Here is a 24,802-nt window from a genome sequence, read left to right on the forward strand (position 1 = left end):
CTAACAGCAGTGTGAACATCCAAATGTAGATAAAGTTTGTCCCACAATGTTGCCTGAATGTCATCTCATCTGAAATTACAAATGTCTCTGTAACCATCAAATCAAAACTCTGACAACAGCTGACATGCAGAGCAGCATGAACTGTTGTTTCAGAACAAGCGTTTTTGCAGTTGGAGCCAGTGGGAAGCATTTGAAGCATTATACTGTGTTGTGACCGAAGCAAAGCCGAGGTATGTGTGTGTGTGTGCGCTGTCTACCGCCTGTCAGACGGAGATCTGTGTTTTGTTGTGCCTCCCCGAACGTCCTCTCACACAGACTGCGAGCAGGACAGAGAACACAGTTGGCATTGTTGGCATAGATTAGTGTCACTACCGTTTCATAAACAGAAAGCAGAAGTAAACAATATCTGGTTAGCCTACATAGTGAGTGCACAAACCAGGCTCATTTCAAACCTGTCAATATTTGATCTGATCCAGTGTAGGCTACACTCTGTCAGCTATACTCTTGGTTGAAAGCCCTTTGGTTTAAGATATCGGAATAAACACTGATCAGCCACAACATTAAAACCACTGACGGGTAAAATGAATATCATTTGATATAATGGAACCTGTCAAGTTGAGGGATATACAGTATTAAGCAGCATATGAACAGTCACATCTTCAACTTGATGTGCTTAAAGCAGGAAAAATTGGCAAGTGTAAGGATCTGAGTGACTTAAATGGGCTTTCTACTGTCGAACCGTGCAGCGCTGGTTTGCATTTCCATTACCACCTTTAACATGCCAAGCTGTGCCGAGTCATGCCTGAGACAGACCATCTCCGGAGTGATACCAAAGCGCGCCCAACTTGCCTCTACGCGGGTTTCAGTGATGTCTTGTCTACCACAGCCAATGGAGATGTAAATCCCTGTCGAGCTGGGCTAACATGCCAAGTCAAACCAAGTCAAGCCAAGCCAGCATATATGTGTATGGAAAATGGGTATTAGACAGTGGCCAAACTGTGTTGACTAGATGGCTGGGTCTGAGCATCTCCAAAACGTCAAGTCTTATGGGGCGTTCCCAGAATGCAGTGGTTAATACCTACCAAAAGAAGTTAGGAAACACAACCAGTGAATTGGTGACATCATCACAATTGCTGAGGGCTGATTGATGTACATGTTGAGTGAAGGCTAGACTGCCTGGTCCGTTCCCATGCAAGAGCTACTGTAGTTGCTGAAAAAGTTGATCCTGGCTGTGATAGAAAGATTTCAGAGCGTGCAGTCCATCGCAGCTTGCTGACCTGTTAGAGCGCCCATTCTGACCCACGTCCACCACTGAAAGCACCTTCAATGGGCGCGTGAGCATCAGAACTGAACCAAATAGCGGCCGATGAAGGCGGTCTGGTGCTGACAAAGTGTTGACTTGACCTCCAAATTCCCCAGGTCTCAGTCTGATGGAGCATCTGTGGGATGAGCTGGAACAACAAGTCTGATCCACTGAGGCCCCATCTCAAATTTACAGGACTTAAAGGATCTGCTTTTTAACATCTTGGTGCCAGATACCACAGGACAACTACAGAAGCCTTGTGGCGTCCATGCTTCCATGTGTCACAGCTGTTATGGCGGCACAAGGATGGCCTACGCAATATTAAGCTATTAGGCTTTAATTTTGTGGCCAATTGGTGTATAACAATTTTGCAGTGACAGTGGCAGCGTTGCCTTCAGTTTGGGATTAAAGACCTATATCTTCACCACAGCTGTGTCACTTTTTCAGTCCTGTCAGCTTCCAAACACCTTTATGCATCTTTATTCAATGCATTTTTATCAGCTTCTCAATTTAATACCAGCACTCTTCTCTCTGTGCTTGGTGATAAGAGACAGGCATCCTTTCATGTCCATCTCTGTGCCATTGTTTTATTTTGAATGACATGATGGTCAACTTTGAAGGAGATAATTATTAATTGAACATGGGACATGGTGGCTGGGAAGGAAAGTGTAATTACCATTTCAGTAACAGAGAAATGGATTCCCTGTATTCTCTTTTACTCCTGCTTATTAAAATTAACAGGCCCTCTGACAGATGTTAACAGATGTGCACTTTTTTGTATGTTTTACATGTGTGTAAATGCTTCCCTTTGTGCAAGCATCCATGTTTGGACTACTGTGAGGCTTTAAATGCAGAAATGCTCTTCACTGATGCTCCCATTATCACCATGTGAGATTGACTTTTTGATTGCTTTCAGGGAGTACCAGCAAGGTCATTATTCTGTGATTACCGCGTTATTTGCCCACCAAAGCACCTCTCCAGCAAATCTCCAGATTTCACCGGCCAGGCTTGAGTGGCGGGTGAGCGTTTGACTGACAGCTGGTAAATGATGTCATTAGCATCCTTTTAGGCAAATGGAGCAACGGCGACAGTCGATTGGTCAGCGAGGGGGGGGACGGTAATTTGTTACGGCTGATGCGTTGCCGATGATGGATGGCGGGGTGACTCCAGGAACGAGGAACTGCCCGACTGTCCTGTTTGAGGAGAGACTGAAAGTAGGAAGGAGTCAGTGTGGCCAGCGCTTCATTACGTGTTCTAGATGGCTCATGGGACAGCATTTAATTACTTTTGCTGACACTTGCTCCACTGTCTGTCTTCCTGTTCCAAAGAACTACAAGAAAGAATGATGGCCTGTTGTTTGGAGGAGATTAGGGAGCGTGAGAGGGAATGTAGAGAGAAATAAAGGTGGACAAGATAGAGGAGATAAATCTTGGATCAACAGCACAAGATGAACAATTCAGTCATCCACCCAGCTAAAATCACGCCAGTGCAAAACCTGAGCCTAAATTTATCCTGAGAGTGAGCTCAGCCTGCAAAGTTTGCTTCGGCGCTGCTGACGTCATCGTCTCACCTCTGCCAAGGTGCTCTCTGAGCAATCAGCGGATGAAAAAGAGGGATGAAGATAAAATATTCATAATGCCCCTCCGCCCTGTTGTGAAAGGACCATGTGTTCGTATTAAATGTGATGAATATTCGTGGTGTTAATTAGCATGAGTGCAGCCACATGGGCCAACAGAATTGTTTTCCTGCCGGAGACATGACTGCAAACAAGGCATATTAATGAACATTCCCCAGGGACGGCTCAGCTGAATCACCAGGGCTGGATGGCAGTCAGTCTCCAGAGATCAGGATGAGGCTAGAAAGCGAGCCGCAGGTGACGAGATCTGTCTTAGAGAGCTCGTAGAATACAAAACATTGAAGTTTCCTGTTGTTTCTATGATTGGGATAATTTAGGGATTTTTGGGGTGCAGCAAATCATAAATTTAAAACCATAGGCGGATTATGAATCAGTGGGGCCTGGGGCATAGACATGTAAAAGGCCCCCACCCTTCCTTTACAGGAGCATGGCCAGATAGAAAGAGTGTCCTTCAGTGGTTGTTTTGTCCCTTTGTAGTTGCTTTGTGTTTCTTTGTGGTAATTTATGTCTCCTTGTGGTATTTTTGTGTCTTTTTGAGGTAATCTTTTGACTCTGTGTTAGTTTTATTTCTCCTCATATTTGTTTTTTGTCTCTTTCTGGTACTTTTGTGTCTCTTTGTGGTCCGTTTGAGTCTTACTGCAGTTATATGATTGACTTGGACAAAGAAATGTTACTTGTCGATGCTCTGGGCCAGGGGCTCCCTGACACCTTGGGTCCCCAGGGCTTTTAAAGCTCACTTTCTGCTATAGTTTCATATGATTTCTTTTACTTTTAAATAGCTTGTTAAGGAAGGAATGTTCCTGCTAGACACGCTGACAGACCATTTGTAATCTTAATGGGAAAATAAATTAATTTGAGGCTTAATTATCTGGATTATAGGCGTCTGAAAATTTATGATAGCCAACTCTGAGAAGTTGTGATTAAAAGAAGTGGACAGCAGTGATGAATCTCTCATAGCATGATTGCAAGCTGTGGCTTCAACCATTTGCCTGCACATTTTTCAGCTCCAACAGGAGGAGGAGGAGGAGGAGGGAGAGGCGGAGGCCAGGGGCTGAAGCTGAAAGGCCGGTCCTAGGGGTTGTAAATCTGCTGTTAGGTGGACACTTGCCCCCCCTCCGTGAAAATATGGCATGCATTATTACAGGGAATCACAGACGAGGGCTGAATATAGAAAACAGCCTTCCATGGAGATGACATCCAGCATAAATATGTTTCAGCTGAGGGAGGAATGGACAGCTGTCTTTATGCATGGATAAACAGATAGAATGATGGGAAGGGACAGACAGACTCCTGCACATCCTCCTCCTCATCATCACAACCACCACAAGCCTTCATCTCAGCTCAGCCTCTGCACAACGTCACCTAGAGCAAATCTTGACGGGTGGGGAGCGAGTGTTGACCCTCGCCCTCTAGTGGCTGGTTGATTTTATATTTGTGTTTACATTTTTTGGTCACTGTGGTATAGAGTTGACATGATACCGGAATTTTTAAATTTGGATACAATACTAGTGTAAATAATAAAAAGCAAATGATACTCAATACTTCTTTCAATACCACAGCCAAGAAATAAAAATCAATCCTAGGAGCACAAATTTGATTTTTTATTAACAACCTGCACACAGTATTGGTGCAGAGAAAAGTCACTGAACACTGTCAGTTTTGCTATGCTGCAAACCAAATTTCAGTCAGAACAAAAAAGACCAGCATGGAAAAACAATATTTCTTTAGATGCCTACATTAACCCCAAAATAGAGTTCAATGCTTATCACCAGCACTCAAGTCATCTCAGCCTTCTACAAAGCTTTAGGGGACAGTAGAGAAAGCCAAATGGAAATCAGCTAAACATACAAATCTCAGACAAAGAATGGTATAAAATATGTATGATATAGTGTTTGGTTGGAAGAATCTTGCTAGCTTTTTCATAATACCTCAGATCAAAAGCAAACAGCTAAAGACACAGCAACCTTATTAGAGGCTCTGTGGCGACATGGTGGCTAACCGTACCCATGTTTTCTAGAGCTGAACTGAACTAAAGGCTTACTGGAATAATGTAAATGTAACTATAAATGATATTATGGGATATGCTGTTCAAACAACTGTGCTGTGATGTGCCTAGGGAACATTGAGGATGCTGCACAAAGGAGGGATAGAGATCTGACAAAAATTCTGTTTATAGCTAGCAAAAAAGCTATAACAAGAACGTGGTATGAAGCTGAGCCTCCAGGGGGAGAACAATGGTTTGAGACTATCTGGGATATGAATGTATATATTGTATGTCGTATAAAATGGATTATTTAGATGAAACATGATTCCATAAAATAGCTGAATTTAAAGAGGGCGGGGAAATGGAATAACTGAGAATTTATGATGTATAGGTGTCTTAACTGCCCCTGACAGCTGTTTCACTTAACAATTTAAGTGATGTGTTTTAATAATGCTAATGATATTCTTGCTTGATCTGAAAATGTAATAAAAATTAGATTAACAAAAAGGACAAAAAAGACTGAACTGAACTGAGGTCCTAATGAGCACTTAGCTTTAGTACTTTCGATAATTAACAGATGTTGTACACATGGTAACGAGAAAGTCAATACTTTTGACCAAACTGTTTTAACAATTATATTTTGTGGTGAATATTCTGCTGCCTCTGTCAAAGGGGATTTGAAGGGATGTACTTATGCTGAGTCACTGATGTTCTGCATCAACTTTAATGTCAGATAGATTTGGATCACTCTAGAGAAGACCTCGTGCACTGATGAGGGTTGTTTCTGAGCTTTGTAGATGAGTTTTTGAGTTTTGTACATAAATCTGACTAAATGGGTCACTAGACCAGGTTATTTCAGTTGGTGACCAAATCCAGCTCTTAATCGACCTCAGTCCAGCCCTTTGGTCATTTACACACACACACGCACACACACACACACACAAGTTTATGGGTTCTTATAATGTTTATCAAGAGATCATCATTTTATTATTAGGCTAAGTTGTCCATTAATTGGTTTTGTCTGTTGTTAGGCACAGAGACATTTATTTTATTAAGACGTTATAACTCAGGCTGTTAAAGCAGTGGAAATTTAGTCAAACTAAATGAAGAATAGAGTGGAGAAAAAAGTAAAAATGTGCACTGATTAACAACTAAATTGCTCATTTTACAGGTCAGACATAGAAAATGTAAATGTCCGTCCCTGTGCCACTTTTCTTTTTACGAATCTGGCCCTTCTTAAAAACTAATTGAATAGGGCTGATCTACAAGTTATTCTTGTAATACATCAATAGGAGATTATAATGGTTTGTCATATCTGGTCACTAATGTGCTAAAGCTAATTTCAGAGCTCAGCTGGTGCCAAAAAGCCGCATGTCTGCTCATTTGACCCAGCTATCCTCTTTCCTGTTTCAGTTGTCAGCCATTTTTTTTAAGGTCAATTTGTTGCCCATTTGTTAGAAAATACACTGTGATTACCGCCTCTGACCATATTTGCATTGGAAAAGCTAATCCCCGGATTAAATTGAGTAATCAGTAAACAAATTTCCTTTTTTTTTCTGTATTTTTGTGGCAGGAGCTGAGTATTACCTTCACAGCTTATCAGATATAGATTTAGAAATGGGTTAATTCCTTTTTGTGGCGCTCTCACTGTGCAGTGCCAGCGTCTCAAGAAGGGGACTTTGAGCCCAGACCACTTCTTAGTGCATTTTTCCACAGCAAATGTGATGCTGATTCCAGAGGTTTATCCTCAATCGCCTTTGTTGTCTTAAGTTTTTTATTTTTTGGGTGGGGTGGAGGTTTATGCTGTTCATACTTCATTTCCGGCAACTCAAATTTCTAGTTTTTGCTGCTCTCACCCCTGGCTTAGTCTGACTAGTGAGAGTTCAGAGGTTAGCAAGTTGATGAGTAATGGCCCTGCAGTACAAACAGCAAAAGCAATATTACATAAGTCTATATTTGGGATCTACGCTCACTGGGATTTGGCATGATTGTAGCAGTTGTGGAGCCCAGATGAAACACAATAGTACAGACAAGGAGAACACAAAAAGTATGAGGAAAGTCCTCACCTACTTTTCTCATGCACACAAAACGCCATCCTAAACTCTTGTTGGGTGTCATAATTGAGCTGTCGTGTCTTGAAGATGTGTGTTTGCAAAGGCTGGAAACAATCATGCGTCTTCAAGCATTTGATCAACAAGACAAGCAGAGGAAATAGAGTAAAATCAAAGAGAGCAGAAGGGAAGACGGTCTATTTCTCTCTGCCACCTCACTATGATCTGATCCAGTGAATCAGCATCTGCAGGCTCAGAGGTGGCTGCTAACAAGGCTCATCCATAATCAGGGCTGCTTGTCACGTCTACCATCACACTGTCTGCAGCAGCTGCTCCACCTGGCTGGAGAAAAGTTACATTTTTTTTTTTGGCTAAATATCACACAGTGTGTCTCAGCAGCATTTACAGGCTCACTTCAACCCCAGCTCTGCAAGCTACGCTCAGTTTTGTGGGGGAAAACTGCTGTTGCAGGCGATGTTCTGTTGTGTTTGAACAATTTCAGCACATTAGGAATGATGTTTGCCCTCAGACAAGTCCCACGTGTGTAGGCTGAATACTTTCACAAATAAAGAATCAATCTTTGAGTTATATTAGAGTCCAGATTATGCAGAATGCAAATCAGAGTGCAAAGCTTAATGGAAGGAGCTGTCACTGAAGATTTCAGCTTACGACTCATTTTCCGGAGGCTCAAATGTATGTGCAGAAGAATGAGGAGATTTTATACATTGGAAAGAATCAGTGCTTTATTAACTGTGTTAAAAATCAGTCTAGTCCTGTCAAAAAATAGCTTGTACTGGGGTTTAATTCCATTTCACATCTTTAATAACCATTTATTCCTATTCCACCAGAGTAGCTATTCTAAACTAATTGATACTTCAAGTGATAGAAAAAAGACCTCACTTATGTTTTGGTTATATTTTACTCAGACCATTTTTTTCACCAGATTTAATGAGAGAATGTCAAATACAAATACGTGAATCCCATTGTTAATTTATGGAAGCTCATCTCTGCTAATGTGATGGGAAAAAAAAGATCCTGTAAGTCATTATGAGAAACTTTCTCAAAGTAATAACCTAGTGTCTCAAAGGAATGAGAAACTTTCTTTTTAAAAAATGAGTCAGTAACTCAAAATAATGACTTGGTATCTCAAAGTAATGGCTTAGTATCTCAAAATAGTGACTTGAATAATGATGTAGTATTTTAAAAAATGACAAACTTTCTCAACATAATGACTTAAATCTCAAAATAATGAGTTTGATGTTAAGTTATTATTTTGAGAAAGTTCCTCATTATAATGACTTACAGTATTGTTTTTTTTTCACACTAGCAGAAATGTTCGTCAGCATTAGTTTTTATCATTTCATTACTTTTTTTTATATGCATAAACAAAAGATGATATCTTTTTAAGTCTGTGTTTGTGGTCTGTGTTAGTCGTACCGTTTGCTATCACTCACTGCTGATGATGATTCTGTTTGGTTTTCAGGGTATTAGTTTTAAATGTGTGTGTGTGTGTGTGTGTGTGTGTGTGTGTGTGTGTGTGTGTGCAGCTCTGCGGCATCTGTGTGGAGACTTTAATTATCTCCTGACAGCAATGCATACACGCTAGGCTAATTGATCCAGACATGCATGGTGTGTTTTATGTGTTATTGTGGAGCACTTTCCTATTGTATCGTTACCACCGTTGATCACAAAGACCCCTCGAGAGGGATTGATGACTTGGAACACCACTCATGTCATGCTTCTGCAGCCACAGCCAGACTAATGGTATTAGCAAGCTGGGGTATTATAGGCAAGTTCTGTCATGCATTTCACTGATGCATGATACTGGGGCTAACAGCTGACTAGCCACTGTTGAATTATTCTGCTTTGCTCTTTTCCTCTTAAGGCTCAGTGCACCAGACTGGATTATAGGCTCCGGTTCTGGAAAAAAAAAAAAAAAAAGCCATCATTAATCCTGTTGGGAACTGAACAGAAGTTTATATGCTCTCCTGCCCCCCCCAAAAAAATAGAGTGGGGGTTAGCTTTGACTGACTGACTGGAATGTCTATGTCTACAGTCTATATCGCTCCTGTATCCATGATGATCTCACCCCGCCCTCCTCGGTCTCCTCTCCCCCTTCAGGTAATGCAGGTGGTGAGGGAGCAGATCATGCGAGCTCTGACTCTCAAGCCTAATTCTCTGGACCAGTTCAAGAGTCGTCTGCAGAACCTGAGCTACACAGAGATCCTGAAGATACGCCAGTCCGAAAGGATGAATCAGGAAGACTTCCAGTCCCGCCCCATCCTGTGAGTCAACCATTGACTATTTTGATGTTGTCACAGTGTAAGAATCCAAAAGTTAGCGGTGTCACAATTTCAATATTAATTAAATCGATCAAAATGTGCCTTCAAATTCAGTAATCAAGTTGAAAAGGCAGAATTTTTTCCTCAAACCCTGCTTACCTGTGGCGTCACACTTGTCACAATGTTAAACCTTACTTGAATAATATCTACTCGTGTTTTCATGCAGACTGTTAACAGGAAAAGACACTCTGAATACAAGGAAAAGTGAGACTTTTTCTTCATTCTGAGCAATTTATTTATTCTTTTTCTCAATATAATAAAACAGGACAGCATCAACAACAGCAATACTACAAACAAACCAGAAGAAACCCTTACGAAACAGAAACAGAAAAACAGAAATATGCACAGACATTAAGTCTAATTGAATATTTTAAGGACAGATTGAGCCTGTCACGTAGTAACAGATTGTTTCTGTCACAGATAGGTAGGCACATGAGCATTTGGAGGAAGGGAAAAAAGAGACAACAACAGCTGTTCAGTAGAGAAGATGTATATAAGTTATTTGCACTCAAAAAAACAAAAACAAAAAAGAAATGAAACTGAAAAATGTTAGTCAGGTCAGAGTACCAGCTCATACAAATTTTAACATCAAACTGCTGGATAGTCAATAAAGGGAAGCCATGTTCTGTTTTATCTCTTACAGAAGTGATCCATTCAGAGTGGATCTCAGCTTTGACTGACATGAAGTGACGCTATGATCTAGTGAGGGTACACCAAATATAGATTGGGATCTAGTTTTATTGCAGATATATGAATGGACAAATATTCAGATCTAGAAACTGTTTAGTGAGTTTCATGACCAGAACATATGGGTCATCGTCACTGGTGACACCCAGGACAACTGGCACCAGACATCATTCAGATATCAGAACATATTTTAGACAACTGAGCATCAGTAAAGCAGAGGCAATGAATAACTTCAAATTGTAGCGAAGAGTGGAGATGCAAATGAAAAAAGTAAGACATTTTCTCAAAAGTTCGAGAAGTTGCTCAGTGATAATGATGGAGGAAGTATTCAGATCCTTCACTCAATTAAAACTACCGCACTGTAAAATACTCAGTTACAGGTATAAGTCCTACATTATAAATGTTATGTAGAATGATACATAAAGTACGAAAAGTAGAAGTACTAAACACAGAAAATTGTCCTCAGTGTCCGTTATACAATTATATATTATATCATTAAAGTATTATTACTAATGTAGTTGTGGTTGGTTGAGGTTGAGGTCATTTTGAACTGTATTGTTTTGGACTACAAATAATGATTATTTTCACTATGGATTTATCTGCTGATTTTCTACATCAATAAATTGATTTTTGGTTTGAAAAAGTCTAAAAATAGTGAAATATGCCATTCACAATGCCCAGTGTGACACCTTCACAATGCTTGTTTTGTCCAGCCAACAGTCCAAATCTCGATGAAAAAGAAATGCAGCAACTCTGTGTTTTTGCATTAAAATGACTTGAATTATTATTGAAATAGTTACTAATTAATATTTTAATCAGTTAAACATTTAATTCACAAAAAAAAAATGATTTTTTAAAACTCTTTATATGTTTTGTGTGCCTTATGTCTATGGTTATGTACTTGCTCTGTGCTTATGTGCTTTCTATATATAGTTGTGTGCCTTTGTATGGACATGCCATCAATGTGTCTTCTTACCTTCTTAAAGAAAATTAAAAGACAAACAAACAAACAAACAAGAAAACAGTCAGGTAAAGTACAAGTACCTCAAATGTACTTACTTTCCACCACTGCTCAGTGATACGCCTTTTGTTAAGTGTTTTCCCTTCTCCTCATCCACCTGATCGGGACTCAAATGAGGACATAATTTGCATGTGCAAAAAAGAGCCATGGTCATTAATATGCTTGTAATTGCTTCTTTTGTCTCCTTTCCATTTGTCAACCAAATGCCAGCTACCGGTCTAAAACAGGTTGCACCCATGCTCTCCTCTCATGATTGAAAATATGCATTAAATTCAAATTGTCTGCAAATGGTATTCCCAGTGAATGCTCCATTAACGAGCCTCCAGCTCACTAAGCATGGAGAGCCAGTCTGTAATAGATCATTCATTGACTGATCATGGATGCAGGCCCTGTAATGGAGAACATTGTTTTGTCCAGCCTGTATTTAATGGAGTAGCCAGCACTATTGAAAAATCGTTTCACCGAGAGAGCTTGTCCCTCTGAACAGTAATCAATGCTGAGCCAAGAGCTTATTTAATCGATATTAGAAGGGTAGAGACCAAACTTTAGCAGCCAATTAATCCGTGGGGAGAAAGCAGAACAAAAGCAAAGCATTCTGCAGAAAAACCTTAAAACTGCAGGTTATGTTGCTTTTGATTTAGCTATGAAGAAAAGATAATCCTCTGTTAGTCCCACAGTGGGAAAATTTGCAGTGTTACAGCAGCAAAGTGGAGAGCAAAATAGAAGGAAGCATCCATAAAACTCAATAAATTAGTAAAGCAAATATATAAACAAGAGAAAATGTGAAAATAGAAACAGTAATAGGTAATTGAATTAGACGCTGAAATGAAAAAGGCACATTTTAAGATTTTATCACAGAGTGACTGGTGGGAAGCTCTGAAGATCACAGTCTCTCCTCAGCAGTGTGAGACTGCCCGAGGGTGGAATTTTCCTCTAATCAATACAGTACAGTCATGACTTGTAAACATAATGAGCAGAGCATGTCACACCGCAGATTTAGAGGAGCTCTGTTTTACCTGCTGCAATTGCCGCCAGTTTTCTGCCATCAATTACTGTCGAGAATGACTTTAGACATCAAAAGAAGGTGAAGAGGAACCTGTATTGGAGTCAGATCAAAGCTGCATCTCCCTCAGAGGGACATTTTAACTGCTGAAAGATGCAGTTTTTGGAATGTATGTGAAAAGTTTTGCGTTAAAAGTTGCTTACGCCAAAAAAAACAAACGAGGCATCATCATCATCTCAACTCAGAACTGCTGAGGATATGAGAAAATGTTAATACACAACTTAAATTATTGCAGTCCCCAGAAAATTTAGAGGAAATGTCTTTATATGTGAAAATATTTCTTTTTTCCACAACACAGAAAACCCAGACAGACTGTCAGCTCACAGAAAATGTGCATATATGCATGTAAATCTGCTCCAAAGTGGATTGTGGATTGATAAAGTTCATGCTACCAAGACTGAGTGAGGTTGAGGTCGGCCAGAAAATGAAAAATGTGGCAAATCAAACCACAGTACAATACAAAACTAGTACAATACAATGCAATCCAATACAATGTGTCATGAGGTAGTGGCCATCTTTAGACTGAAGGGGTTTTTTGGTGGATGCAAGACCTCCTAGTAGCAACTTACACTGTCTTTCACCAAGTCCTGACTGAAGATCATTGCTAAGGAGAAGTAGAGTTGATCAGTGTATTGCGCTCTTACAAAACTTTGCATATCCGGCCCCAGATGTTACATATTGCACTTAGACTCTGTATTTGTCTCATGGGAAACCTGGTGACAGGCACATAGTACACTCTGTAATAAAACTTAATATGGATAAGTTTGTGATTTGGATTCTTGAAGGTAAAGAAGGTATTTTTTTATACATTGTCCCCAGACATGTCCTCATCCTCCAGGTCAAAGTCTCTCTTCAATTACTTACCAGGCTGACACGTCTAACTCCTAATATGACCAAAAAGGGGCCGCCGATAGGGTGACCAGACGTCCTGAAAAATTCAGGACAGTCCTGAAATACAGGTAGTTGTCCCAAATCCTGTCCTGCTTGTCCTGAAAATGAACCATTATAGTAATGAATAATATAAACAAGCTAAAACGAGTTGTGTGCTGTGAGACTCGACTTGACTTGAGACTTGAAAGCACAGAGACCTGACTTGGTGATGCAGTGATACTGAGAAATGCTCGCCTGGAACTTGATAACAGAAATACATGCAACAAGCTGCCAGGGTCACCAGAATAAAGAACAATCTTTAAATTCAGTCACTTAAATAGGCTATTATTTCTTTTTTCAGTCGTCTAAAAATGTGTTGTTTATTTTTAGTAGTATTATTGATGTGGGGTTTTTTTTAACTGATTCAGCGATCATAGATAATAATAACTGAATAACAAATTCAGGTCCCAATGCAGGAGGAGTTTGTGACAGTAAATATCTAACTAATGTGTTTGTAAGCTCTTAGACACGACTGTAACATAGGCTACTTGTCACCTGTGCATGATGGTTCATGTGTCTTTTTAAACACCTCCAGGACACTGTGCTTCATATCATCTCCAGAATCTGTAACTTCGTAATGTTAATGACAAATGATCAGAGTTACAGTCTGATGTTTTTCTACACTTCAGTACTTTTGACACCACCAGTTCCCTCGTCCTGAATTTTTTCCCATTCTCATCTGGGCACCCTAGTCCTCAGATATTAAGAAACGTGGAGTGGGCATTGGACAGTACATACCGAATAGTTGTTTACCTTAATTTATCATTGATTCCCTTCTTCTCCTGTGTGTGTGTGTGTGTGTGTAGGTACTCTACATTTCTACAAAGCTGAAAATGGTCTTTTGTATTTCACTTCTTTCATCATTTGAACACCTGATACCAACCAGAGTGCTTCCTTTATAGAGGTGCACCACTACAACACCTTAGTCCTTTAATTCAATTGTCTGTGATTTTCTGCATTTGCTGGAAAGAATCAGTTTAAATTGAAACTGGAGCTACTTCCCAAGAAAGTGTCTGAAAGTCTCAGACAAAAAACAGTTTCGCACAGTCAGATGAATAGCACATGAGGCGGCAAAGCTGAGCTATCATCATCCATCTTGCCTTTCTACAGCGAGCCACGCCCTCCCCACTAGCTGTTTCTTTAAAGATGTCAGGGTGAATGTCCGACCACAGATCAATGTAATGAGTCACTGATGAGGCAAACACATAGACGGCGAGGGTGAGACGGATGAAGGGAGACAAGAGCGAATGAGCCTGGAGGAGAAAGGGAGAAAGAGGAAGAAGGACAAAAATGTGATCAAGGGCAGCAGCAAGGGGAAAATAGAAGAACATGTGCAGTTTTTATGTGTCTAGAAAAACCTGAAATCCTGTCAGAAGTCTGCTTCATGTTTCAAGAATTAAAATAGAATCAAAATGGAAAAGAAAAGAATCAAGTACAATGGTGAGAAATGAAAGATGGGGAGCAGCAGCACTGCTTGGGCAGATAATATACATAATTCATGTGTGCTTCACATTCATATGCAACACAGACACACATGTAGATGCATGAATAAATGACAGGACCTGAAGCAGAAGCAGCACATATTTCCTCTGATCAGTCTTTTGGGACCCTAGATGACATATTTATGAGTGTGTACATCGACATGCATGTGTGGAAGTGTGTCTGTGTGTTTGGCATCTTCTTTTCCCTCCTGACAGTCATAATCCCAGGGATTTTTGTTAGTCAGATGAATGTTGCATACCACCAGAAAACCAAGGAAATGTAAGAGAATTCACATCCAGGTTTTAGAGCATTTTGTATTTCTTTTGCCTCATTTTGGACGGCATGGTTACAGTATTTAAATAACCCTCTTAAACCCAGGGTAGACGTATTTTCGGTGTCACTGGAAAAAAAAGTTCTGTTATAACCTTTGAAATTCCCATGAAATGGCTAGTGGAGTTCTTTTTTTTTGTGATCAGTAGTTTTTGATTTTCTTTTCGAACAAGTCAAAACAACACATCATTGCATTGTACGGCAGTTTAAGAGCTGTGAGACAAGAAACATGGAATAAAAACAAAGTTACACAGTTATATGGCTAAGTAGTAAACAACACAGAGACTGAGACCAACAAACAGAAGAAATAACTACAACGGTACAGAGAACATGTCAGTAGATAAGAAATTTCACTGGCAAATGACACAGGTCTAAGTGATTCTCAGGGATCTGAGCGGATGATATATCTTGTCAGCGTCCATTAATAAAGGACATGGCTAGTGGTGTTCTTATTATGTACGTGCATTACAGGTTTACTAGGGAGCTAGAGAGGGAGTTGTGTCCGACATTTATTGGCATTTACCGTAGCCAAAAGCGCTGAATGTGCAGAACCCCCCGCCATGTAGCTTTAGTTTTCCATGGATGTAGCAGAGCAGTCATGTTTACTCGCCTTTCCTGGACTGAGAGCTCCCAGCAGCCACGGCCTGAACGTGATCAAAAAGCTGCCGAGACAAATGGAAGCTACACTACCGAGGTGGTTTTCATGCCAGGGTAGGTTTTCAGCACCCCGGGGCTGAGTCACAGCTTACCAAGCTAACTGCAGTTAATGGTTAACTAACCTGCTTTAAGGAATCAAGGAATCAATTATTATACATTATACAACACAGGGTTGTACAATTAACTTAGATTGATAGTACCTTCAGGCTAATAAGATAATGAATAAACTTCAAATCACAGTAAAAAAAAAAAAAAAACAATATGTGCATTTATTGACATTTATACACATATACACCCAGGAAATTATTACATTTTTTTTAATTTGCGTCAGGTTGAATGTAAACAGCATCAAACAGATGGTGATGATAATACAGTCGACATCTTCACATAAAAAGTTCAACGTCTCGGAAACATTGTGCAGCGACTGTGAGTGTCATCGATGTAAGACACAGAGTCCGCCTCCCCTCATCCCATGTGGGCACAACAGTTGCTGATGTCCCATTGTTTGGTCAGTTTCAACCAGAGGACATCAGAGGGAAAACCAGAAAATGTTTTTTCAATACAATATTAGGGGTGTAACAATCTTGATCGATGTATCGATTCAGTGTTTTAAGCATGATGTACAGTAATTCAAATGGTCTGAGAGAAAACCTGTCTTCTGCTCCTCTTGGCTCTGTTTTCAGACTTTAGAATGTCTCGCCCATGACGGGAGTCTCATTCACAAAACAAAAGTATTGCAAGTCCTGGGCATGAGACTCAACAGTCAGCTACTTTTCTCCAGAATTGCTTACTGCACCTTTAAACTAATAATGTGTGTGTGTGTGTGTCTGTGTGTGTGTGTGTATTTTCTGTTTTTCTGCAGGGAGCTGAGAGAGAAGATCCAGCCCGAGATCATGGAGTTGATCAAACAGCAGAGGCTCAATAGGTTGTGTGAGGGAACCTGCTTCAGGAAAATCAGTAGTCGCAGGAGGCAAGGTGAGCTACACAGTACTCACACACACACACACACACACACACACACACACACACACACACACACACACACATGCATGTACAACCATGCATACAGTATATCCACGAATCACAACCACACAGACTTTGTTCACAAGGGCAATTCTTCAGTTTCCCCTCCCATTTCCATCTGTGTTTGTTCCTTATCCCTCCTCTCTGCTCCCCCACTCATCGCCTTATTCCCTTTGCGTTATGAAAACCCCACAGGAGATACGATATCACAGGAGATCTCTGAAGCTCTGGACTGCTGTTGAGCTGCTGTCGTGATGTTTCACACACATTATTCTGGCTCTGTCAGCCTTCGAGGCAGACACATATAGCGACACGACACCTCTCTTACTCGAACACATACAGAGATGCAGTACACTTGTTTCTGTGCCTTGAAATACACTAACGCAACACCCCCCTCCCATTGCCCCATGCATGGACAGATATATGACATGCAAAGATACATAAACCCAAAAGCAGGGTAAATATGCATTAATACTCACTTGTCGAGATAAATTCTAGAGAAAGCTCAAAGAAAACAAATGAAAGAATGACAAAAAAGCAGACTGCGGTAACCCCGGGCTGTACAGTGTGGAGGGTGTAGCGGAAATGATAAAGCTGCACTGCCTTTGCCGAGAAATAACACAAGTCAGACGATTTTTAGCATGGTGGATGTCGAAGGCTGCAACTTTCAGAGGGTATTTTGAGATGTTTAACAGGGATTATTTGAAGTGGGTTTGTATGAGGTAAATGGCCGTCGACCTGCCCCGAGTTTGGAGACGCAGCAGGAGTTCCTGTGTAGGAAGCTAAGCAATGTACTGCTGTGGACAGGGTCAACAGCAAAACTTATGTTAGCCACCTAAAAAGAAAATAATATTAAGTGTACACAATATTCAGAATATTTTCACTGCTCGCCATCAGATAGCTGCTGTTATGGACAATAGTTGGGACACTCTGACACAACTTGTACTCAATCAATTACAGTACAAAGACGAGACATTTAATGTTCAAACATTATTGTTTCTTTGTAAATATGCTCTAATTCTAACTTGATGCCTTCAGTACATTCAAATTAAGTTCTAACAGGAGCAACAAAAGCCTGGGAAGGTTGTGAACTGCTCAGAAAACACCTGTGTAGAACATTTTACAGGCTAACATGTTAATTGAAAACAGCAGATTGTATCATGATTGGGTGTGAAAGGGGCATCCTCAACTGGCTCAGTCATCCTAAAGTGAGGATGGAGCAAGGTTCACCAGTTTGTGAAAACCTGAGACCGAGAACGTTTCTCGACACACAGTTTCAAGGAATTTAAGGCAACTTGCACATCTGTGAAGTCACCATTAATGCTGACAGGCACATGCAACACATGCTGTCATCCAGATGACATCTTTTTCTGGGAAAACGTGTGGTGCGTTATGAAGCGAAAAATTTGACAACAGAGACCCCTGACTGCTATCCCTTAAAGGACTTCAAGGATGTCTAATTTGTCTGTCTATGGCGCCATGACATGTTGAGTTTTTGGAAATACATGTCTTGCGTTCTAAGCGCCTACAGTATAGACTTTTGACTTAATGTAGTGCAAGTATTAATGGTATTCTTTCTCACTGATACAGCGAAAGAGAGAGAAATGAGGAAAGTAGGAAGTGAAAACCCCATCAGCCAGCTTAGATAGGAGCGTTTTCGAATCATTCTGGCTGATATCGTGTTTCACACTCCCTGCCACAAGAGAGAAAGGAGAGGAGGGAGGAGAAGAAAGGAGTAGCAGTGGCAGCATTTAGCCTGTATAATATACTGCTTCTCACTCAAAGAGGGTTTAATCTGGTTGAAACCTGATCCCTTCACTTTTCTGTCCTCCCTCTTTGCACTTTCCTTCACCCTCTCTGTCTGCATACACAAATGCATGGATTTAAAAAAAAAACTGACAAGCTCAGGTTGGGTGGGGGGGTTGGTTTATTGTTACTGCATTACTGTCATCAGCTTCCCCGCAGGAACTCCAAATAAGTCAAATCAAATTGAGCACAAGCAGGTGGATTTTTCTCCACTGACACCAATGTATTCTGGCATTTGAAAGCCTGATCACGATTTGTCTCGGCAGCTGTCAGCCAGATGTCATCAAAGCTGGGTTACAGAAACAGAAAAATGAATGTAGGAGTCGAGAGACAAAAGATCTGAGTTGAAAAGACGTTGCAGGACAGATGTTCAGGTGGATGTTCAGCATCACCCCAGATTGAGTGTCTGATTGCCTTCGCTGCTGCTGATTTATGCTCGTCTGGCTTTTCACGCAGTGACAGGCCATGAATAGTCCCATATTACCATATCATTGTTAAGGAGGACACATGCACTTATATGCACGCAGCAGCACTCACACTAAACAGAAACAAAACCATTAGCCATTCAGGAGCAGTACACCCGCACATATATAAAGCAGTTCATGAGCCTCACTGGATTTAATTTAGCGCACTCGCCTGTAGGGTTACACCAGCTTTAATCTGCCGCAACAGCACGCTGACTGTAGAAGAGTCGTTTGCCCGTGACAAGCTCGCTGGAGCTGTCTTTGCCTTTGAGGACTCGAGAAAGAGTCAAGGACATGCTGTTTCTTCACGACACCCCCCAAAAAAAGCTATGTATTATCCTTGTGCATGTCAGAATGTATACCACCCTTCATCCATTCCCCTCACTCTCATCTCTCTTCCCTCCACCCATACGTGATAATCCTTTCCTCCCTCTCCTCTCTGTTCTCGTGCTGGTACTCGCAGTACATCCAATGTGAAGAGCACTTTGTCTCGCAGAACTTCTGCAAGCCGAACAAGAATAAAAGGAGCCCTATAGCAAATTTAATTCTCTCTTGGTGTTCACATGAAATGAGATGTTAAATCAAAAACAGGGTGCTGAATACAGAACGCCGGTTTATTAGTGTCATTTCTCTCTTGTGTTTTGTACAAAATGCTTATACTTCTCAGAGATGTTAACTCTTAGTAACACTTTGTTTAAAATGGTGTGTATAAGACTGTCCCTCTCATAAACATGTCAGGACACCTGGCATGAACATGAATGAGTCTTTATGAATTTTTATGACTGTTGTCATTAAGTGGTATTCAGTCAATTATGTAATTTGATAATGTTGATATTGTTTTAGATGTCGTTGTTATAGGAATTTGACAGTAATCAAGCCAATAATGTCTTGTTGTGACAACTTGACATTAACCAAGACAGCGAAACATGTAAGTGACTTTGTCATAGTAGCTTGACATTATCAAACTCAAAGAAACGGTTTTGTTTTATGATTTAACGTTACATTATTACAACTGCCATATGTGGTAGGTTTTGTCACAGACATTGACAGGGTATGCTGTCTTGTTAATGTCAAATTGTCATTACCGGGTTATATTGTCTTGGACAATGTCAAGGTGGCATAACGGAGACATCTCAAACAATGTCAGCTTTGCATTAAAAATGACATAATTGGTGGACATGGTTCTGGCAATGTAATGTTATGTGTCTTGTCATATCTTTTACATACATAAAATGTGCTCCCCTTCCTCCCTCCCTCTCCTTTCCTCTCCCTCGGCATCTTGTGAGACTCTTTCAAAGTCCTCCAGCCTGCAGGGACTCAAGTATCTACATCAAATATTAATTTAGCTGACTTCAGTGCAGATGACTTCTCTCTCTTTCTGCCTTCCAAAGTGCCAGTCTGCCCATTATGAGGGGATGCTTCTCTCTAAAAGCTCATGTTGATGGTGTTTTGAAGTTTGGAAGAAAGAGCATTACCTGCACAGTCTTTTAAGTGCAGGGTACCGGCAGGTAACATCACTTGGGGCTCAGGATAGAGTGCACCTTGTGTAAAAATACTGCACTAAAGCAAAACTAAAATTGGAAATTTGGCCTGATTCTGTGGAATCTCACTTTATCGTTCACCCACGTCCTGGCAGCTGACTTAGATTAAGACAATTATAGTTTAAGGGGTTCAACCCAAGATAGAGATACATGCTAAAGGAATAACATGTGTTTGTATACAGACACACATGCACACACAAGTCAGTTACATTTTGCAATCAGTTAAGCTGAACAGTTGATAGCGTACGCTCATAAAGCGTCCCTCCCCTCACAGCTGCCACACACATCTCTATCTTCTCCCCTGTGGACCGGTGCCACTGTGCACCAGCCTGGCACCGCCAACTGTCTATTTTCAGCAATTAGGATTTGGACTGTGCCACCCTGGCAAACGGCAGCCAGACCTCCCCAGTCTGTGGCCGCTCACTGCCAGCTCAGCTTGGTGCCCACCTTGGCAGGGAACCGCTAAAGAACACCAGGCTGGTCTGCAGTGACCGGCGTTTTTACAAATGCAGCGGATCGTTCCAGGCCTCCACTGCAGGAGGGTTACACATCACATCAGCAAAGAATGAAACAAACATAACTTGATCAGCAATTATGTCTTCTTAAAGACTTACTATGCAGCAATAATCCTTCTAAATCATCACTTCTGACCCAGTAGAAGTGTGTAGTGGTGGCTGTATCTACACAGACCCTGATCTCTGGGCTTCAGACTGTTCAGTAGTGATGTGTAGTCTCCAGCCAGTATAGTGAACAGGTTTTGAGGTCGGAGCTATAAACACATGGCAGCCAACAGTTACATCACATTCTGTGTGTCTTTTCTCTGCTGAGAGGCGCAGAAAGTTTTCCACACATACACGCACACAGGCAGAGCAGACTTGCTTCGGCTGCGTTCACACAAAATTTGCCATTGTGTGGAGCTGCGGGTGTGTTTATTTATGCTTTTCAACGTAATGCTGTGAAAAAAAAAATCAGAAAATAATATTTTATTTCTCTAATTCATGGCTTTGTACTTGCTAATGGTGCTTGCTCTCTTAATTCACTCTCTCTGTCTTTTCCACTTGTTTGTTCAAATATTTTTGCACATGGTCCAATACAAAAACATCAAGTACGGCCCCCGAAGCAGCCATATAATCAAATCCTCACCTTTGACACAGTCCCAAACAACAAGCGGATCTGAAAAATATGAAAAAAAAACAGGAATTATTGGTCTGCAGGTGTTCTGTTTTTTGTGTTTCATTGTACATTTTAAGCACCATGGTGTGAAAATGATTTGATTGCTTGGCTGTCTTGTAAATAAGTCCTTTATTATTAAAATCAAAACATGTTGTAACACCGAAGAACTGTCTTTTTGTTGTTGTGTATGTTATTAGTGTAACTCTGCCTTAACATAACGTGAATGTCAGGCAGAAACCTTGTATCTCCAAAATTGTTACTGTTCAGGAAATGAAAAAAAAAAAACCTGTGTTTTTAAACTGACTATATGCTGCTTTGTCAAATTTAGTGGCTCTTTTTAATACTTTTCGCTGTGCTGAGGAGGTACATGTACAGGACACAGTTAAGATTTCATCTTTTCCTCATTTTAGCCAGAGAGAGAAAAAAAACACCCTGGTTAACATTTTGTGGTATTGACTTGTGTATATTGTTGTTGAATCATTGTTAAAATGATGAAGGCCAACTGTTTTTTTTTGTTGCCCATCAAGATCCCCCCCTCATGCAGAGCATCATGGCCCATCTGTGGATTTTCCTCAAGGCTGTTTTCTCTCTTTTCTGTCACAAATTTTTTGCCGTGCTAATTTTCTCTCCCGTTGATGACTCACGCAATCCCATATCATGTCTTATGCCAGCCACTGACGTATTTCATAACTCCTCTAAATCTGTCTCTCCCCTTTCTTCCCTTTCTCTTCCTTTCTCCTCATGTTTTCTTCCAGATAAGTTTTGGTATTGCCGTCTGTCTCCGAACCATAAAGTCCTGCACTATGGAGATTTGGAGGAGAGCCCCCAGGGTGAAGTGCCCCACGACTCTTTGCAGGACAAACGTGAGTGTCGAGTGAAATAATTGATAGCCTTTACCCAATATATAGTGGAGGAAAAAATACAATATTTTCCTGTGAAAAGTAGTGGTGTAGAACATGTATATAATGTACAATGTTGTATTGCTCAACAACAGATTCTGTGACCTTATCCCAATCAACTGTCCTTTGTATACATATAAGACTGTAAAAACCATGTAACAAAGGGCAAAAAATATAAATATGAATGTACACGCTTTAGTGTGATTTGCAGAGGTCCACAGATGTGGAATTAGACCGATAATAATGTAGAAATGTCATCATCTGTTTCTGTTTTCAAAAAGATAGGTTAGTTAATGTATTTAAATATTATTTTTCTTAATGTTGGCCTCCTACTTTTCAACCTGTTTTGTGAATAAACTAAACTTACAACGTACAGTACTTGAGTAAATGTAAGTATTTACATTCCACCACTGCAAGCAGCTGACAGTGACGGCTTTAAGAGTTGGTGTTAACATCAGTGTTACTTGCTGTGCGTGCACAGTGACAGATCTTGGGAGAAGTTTAACTTTTAATCACTTGAATAAACCAGTTGCCCATCTGTACGACACAGTTGTCATGCCGATGTTGTTGTTGTTGTTGTTGTTGTTAACTCACTTGTGTCCTCTCTGCAGTGCCTGTGGCTGATATCAAAGCTGTTATCACCGGCAAAGACTGTCCTCACATGAAGGAGAAGGGAGCCCTGAGGCAAAACAAGGTGTGTGCGTGTTTGTGGGTGCGTGCGTATGTATGTGTATGTGTGTGTGTTTGTGTGTACACGTGCATACGCGTGGGTGGGTGGGTGTGTAACCAGGCGAGGGAATGTGTTTCTGTATGCGTGAGAGTTGCATAACATGATGTCAGTTACATAAATTTGCTTTGGGAAATAACACAGTAACTTGCGTCTCAGTGCTCAGCACAGAGAGACGTATCCATCAGTGGCATTGTATAGAAATTACGCTAACTTAGCAGCACGCACGAATCACACCAGAGCCACCAAAAGCAACTTTTCTTTGCCGTTTAAATTTGAAAGTAACACTTCAGCGTGCCCTCTGCATTCCCTAACCAGGATGAAAGAGCCATCTTGTGTGCAGCTGTGTACACATCAGTCCATCCTCTCCTGCACTTTGCCTCTGCAAACCTTCACCCTCCTCCTCACCTGCGGGACTCTGATATATTGGATCTTGGATAAATAGCCTTGAAGACAAAGGAGCACACCTCCTCCCCGTTTTGTCTCCTTTATTACCTTGTCGATAAGCGCAGGTCTAGGAGAATGACCTGAGGGGGGTCTGTGGGCCGTCTAGCAGGCCTGTCCCAGTCTTGTGAATGAGAACACAAGCACATTTCATTACTCACTGTTACAAGGCTGGCCAAAGTCACCTCTACGGGCTCCGGAGCAGAGCTGCTGGCATCAGAAACATTTGTGAAACAGTGAAGTGGAGGTGGGAGAGTGAGGTGGGAAGCAGTGTTTCCAAAATTCTTCCCGATTCTTAGATAAATGTCATTATTTTTTTTGGAATTATTCTATACACATTTATCTCCCATAAGTAGATACTCAGGACCATGTTTACCTTATGTTCCTCAAGACAGGTGTGTTTAGCAAACAGGTGCATCGACCTGGAAACGCAGTTTGCCTTTCATCTGTGGTGCATTTTGCATCTCATTACTGAAACACGTCTCTGCTTTATGTACATGCAGGAACATGCAAATACTGGAGGGTATACAGTATGATAAGTGTGGATGATTGCATGTTCTGCTGTATTTGCTAATGTTCATGCAATTTGCCACGGATCCAATTTGTGTGGAAAATCCTCTGCATCTAAAGAGCGGGTGGAGATTTGTGCAGCTGTGGTTGGGGAAAGGAAGATTTAATTAGGCAGTATTTTATTGAGATCTCAGTGATGGCAGACAGAGTGCCGCAAGGAAGGTAGAGCTGCACTTAAATAAAATACAACAGTTATAAAAGAGCATTGATAAATGGACACAATATCCATTTTACTACACCAAATAAAGAGCGGAGTTGTGTCTTTGTGGCCATAAACTTGAACTGTTAACAGAGCTGTTAATGCACTGTGGGGATTACACTTATTTCATTTACAACATGCTCACTGTGTCAATGCCGCACTAACAGGCCGATGTTCACAGAGCCGCCAGCATTGTAGAGTCTTTCAAGCTTTCCTATTGTGTCTTAAGGTTTTTCTGTACTTAATTTAAGGTTTTAAAAACTCTCACATTATTAGTTTCAAAAACGTTGTAATGTTCTGTCCTCGCAGTACGTATTGATTAACAGATGTCCAAATACACTGTATACAAAAAGTTGAGAAAACTATTTTAAGGCGACTTGACTGAAAACACTATATTTTTGAGTTTTAAGTAAAGTTTATTCATATAGCACAGTTAGAAAACAACCTGTGGTTCATCAAAGTGCTTTAAA

The 24,802-nt window shown here is 40.7% G+C and overlaps 1 protein-coding gene across 6 annotated transcripts in view; it reads left to right on the forward strand.

Annotated features, from left to right (window-relative positions):
• elmo1 (engulfment and cell motility 1 (ced-12 homolog, C. elegans)) overlaps window positions 1-24,802 on the forward strand; it is a 155,569-nt gene that overhangs the window by 126,288 nt on the left and 4,479 nt on the right. For all 6 annotated transcript variants that reach the window (XM_084738408.1, XM_084738410.1, XM_084738407.1 and 3 more), the window contains 4 exons: window positions 9,096-9,259; window positions 16,349-16,461; window positions 22,249-22,356; window positions 23,004-23,086. In XM_084738408.1, the coding sequence (XP_084594534.1) occupies window positions 9,096-9,259; window positions 16,349-16,461; window positions 22,249-22,356; window positions 23,004-23,086 (468 nt within the window). The remainder of the gene's footprint in view (window positions 1-9,095; window positions 9,260-16,348; window positions 16,462-22,248; window positions 22,357-23,003; window positions 23,087-24,802) is intronic.

The sequence above is a fragment of the Lutjanus erythropterus genome, chromosome 16 (genome assembly GCF_056507025.1).
Source record: "Lutjanus erythropterus isolate fLutEry1 chromosome 16, fLutEry1.hap2, whole genome shotgun sequence".
NCBI classification, from domain to species: domain Eukaryota; kingdom Metazoa; phylum Chordata; class Actinopteri; order Lutjaniformes; family Lutjanidae; genus Lutjanus; species Lutjanus erythropterus.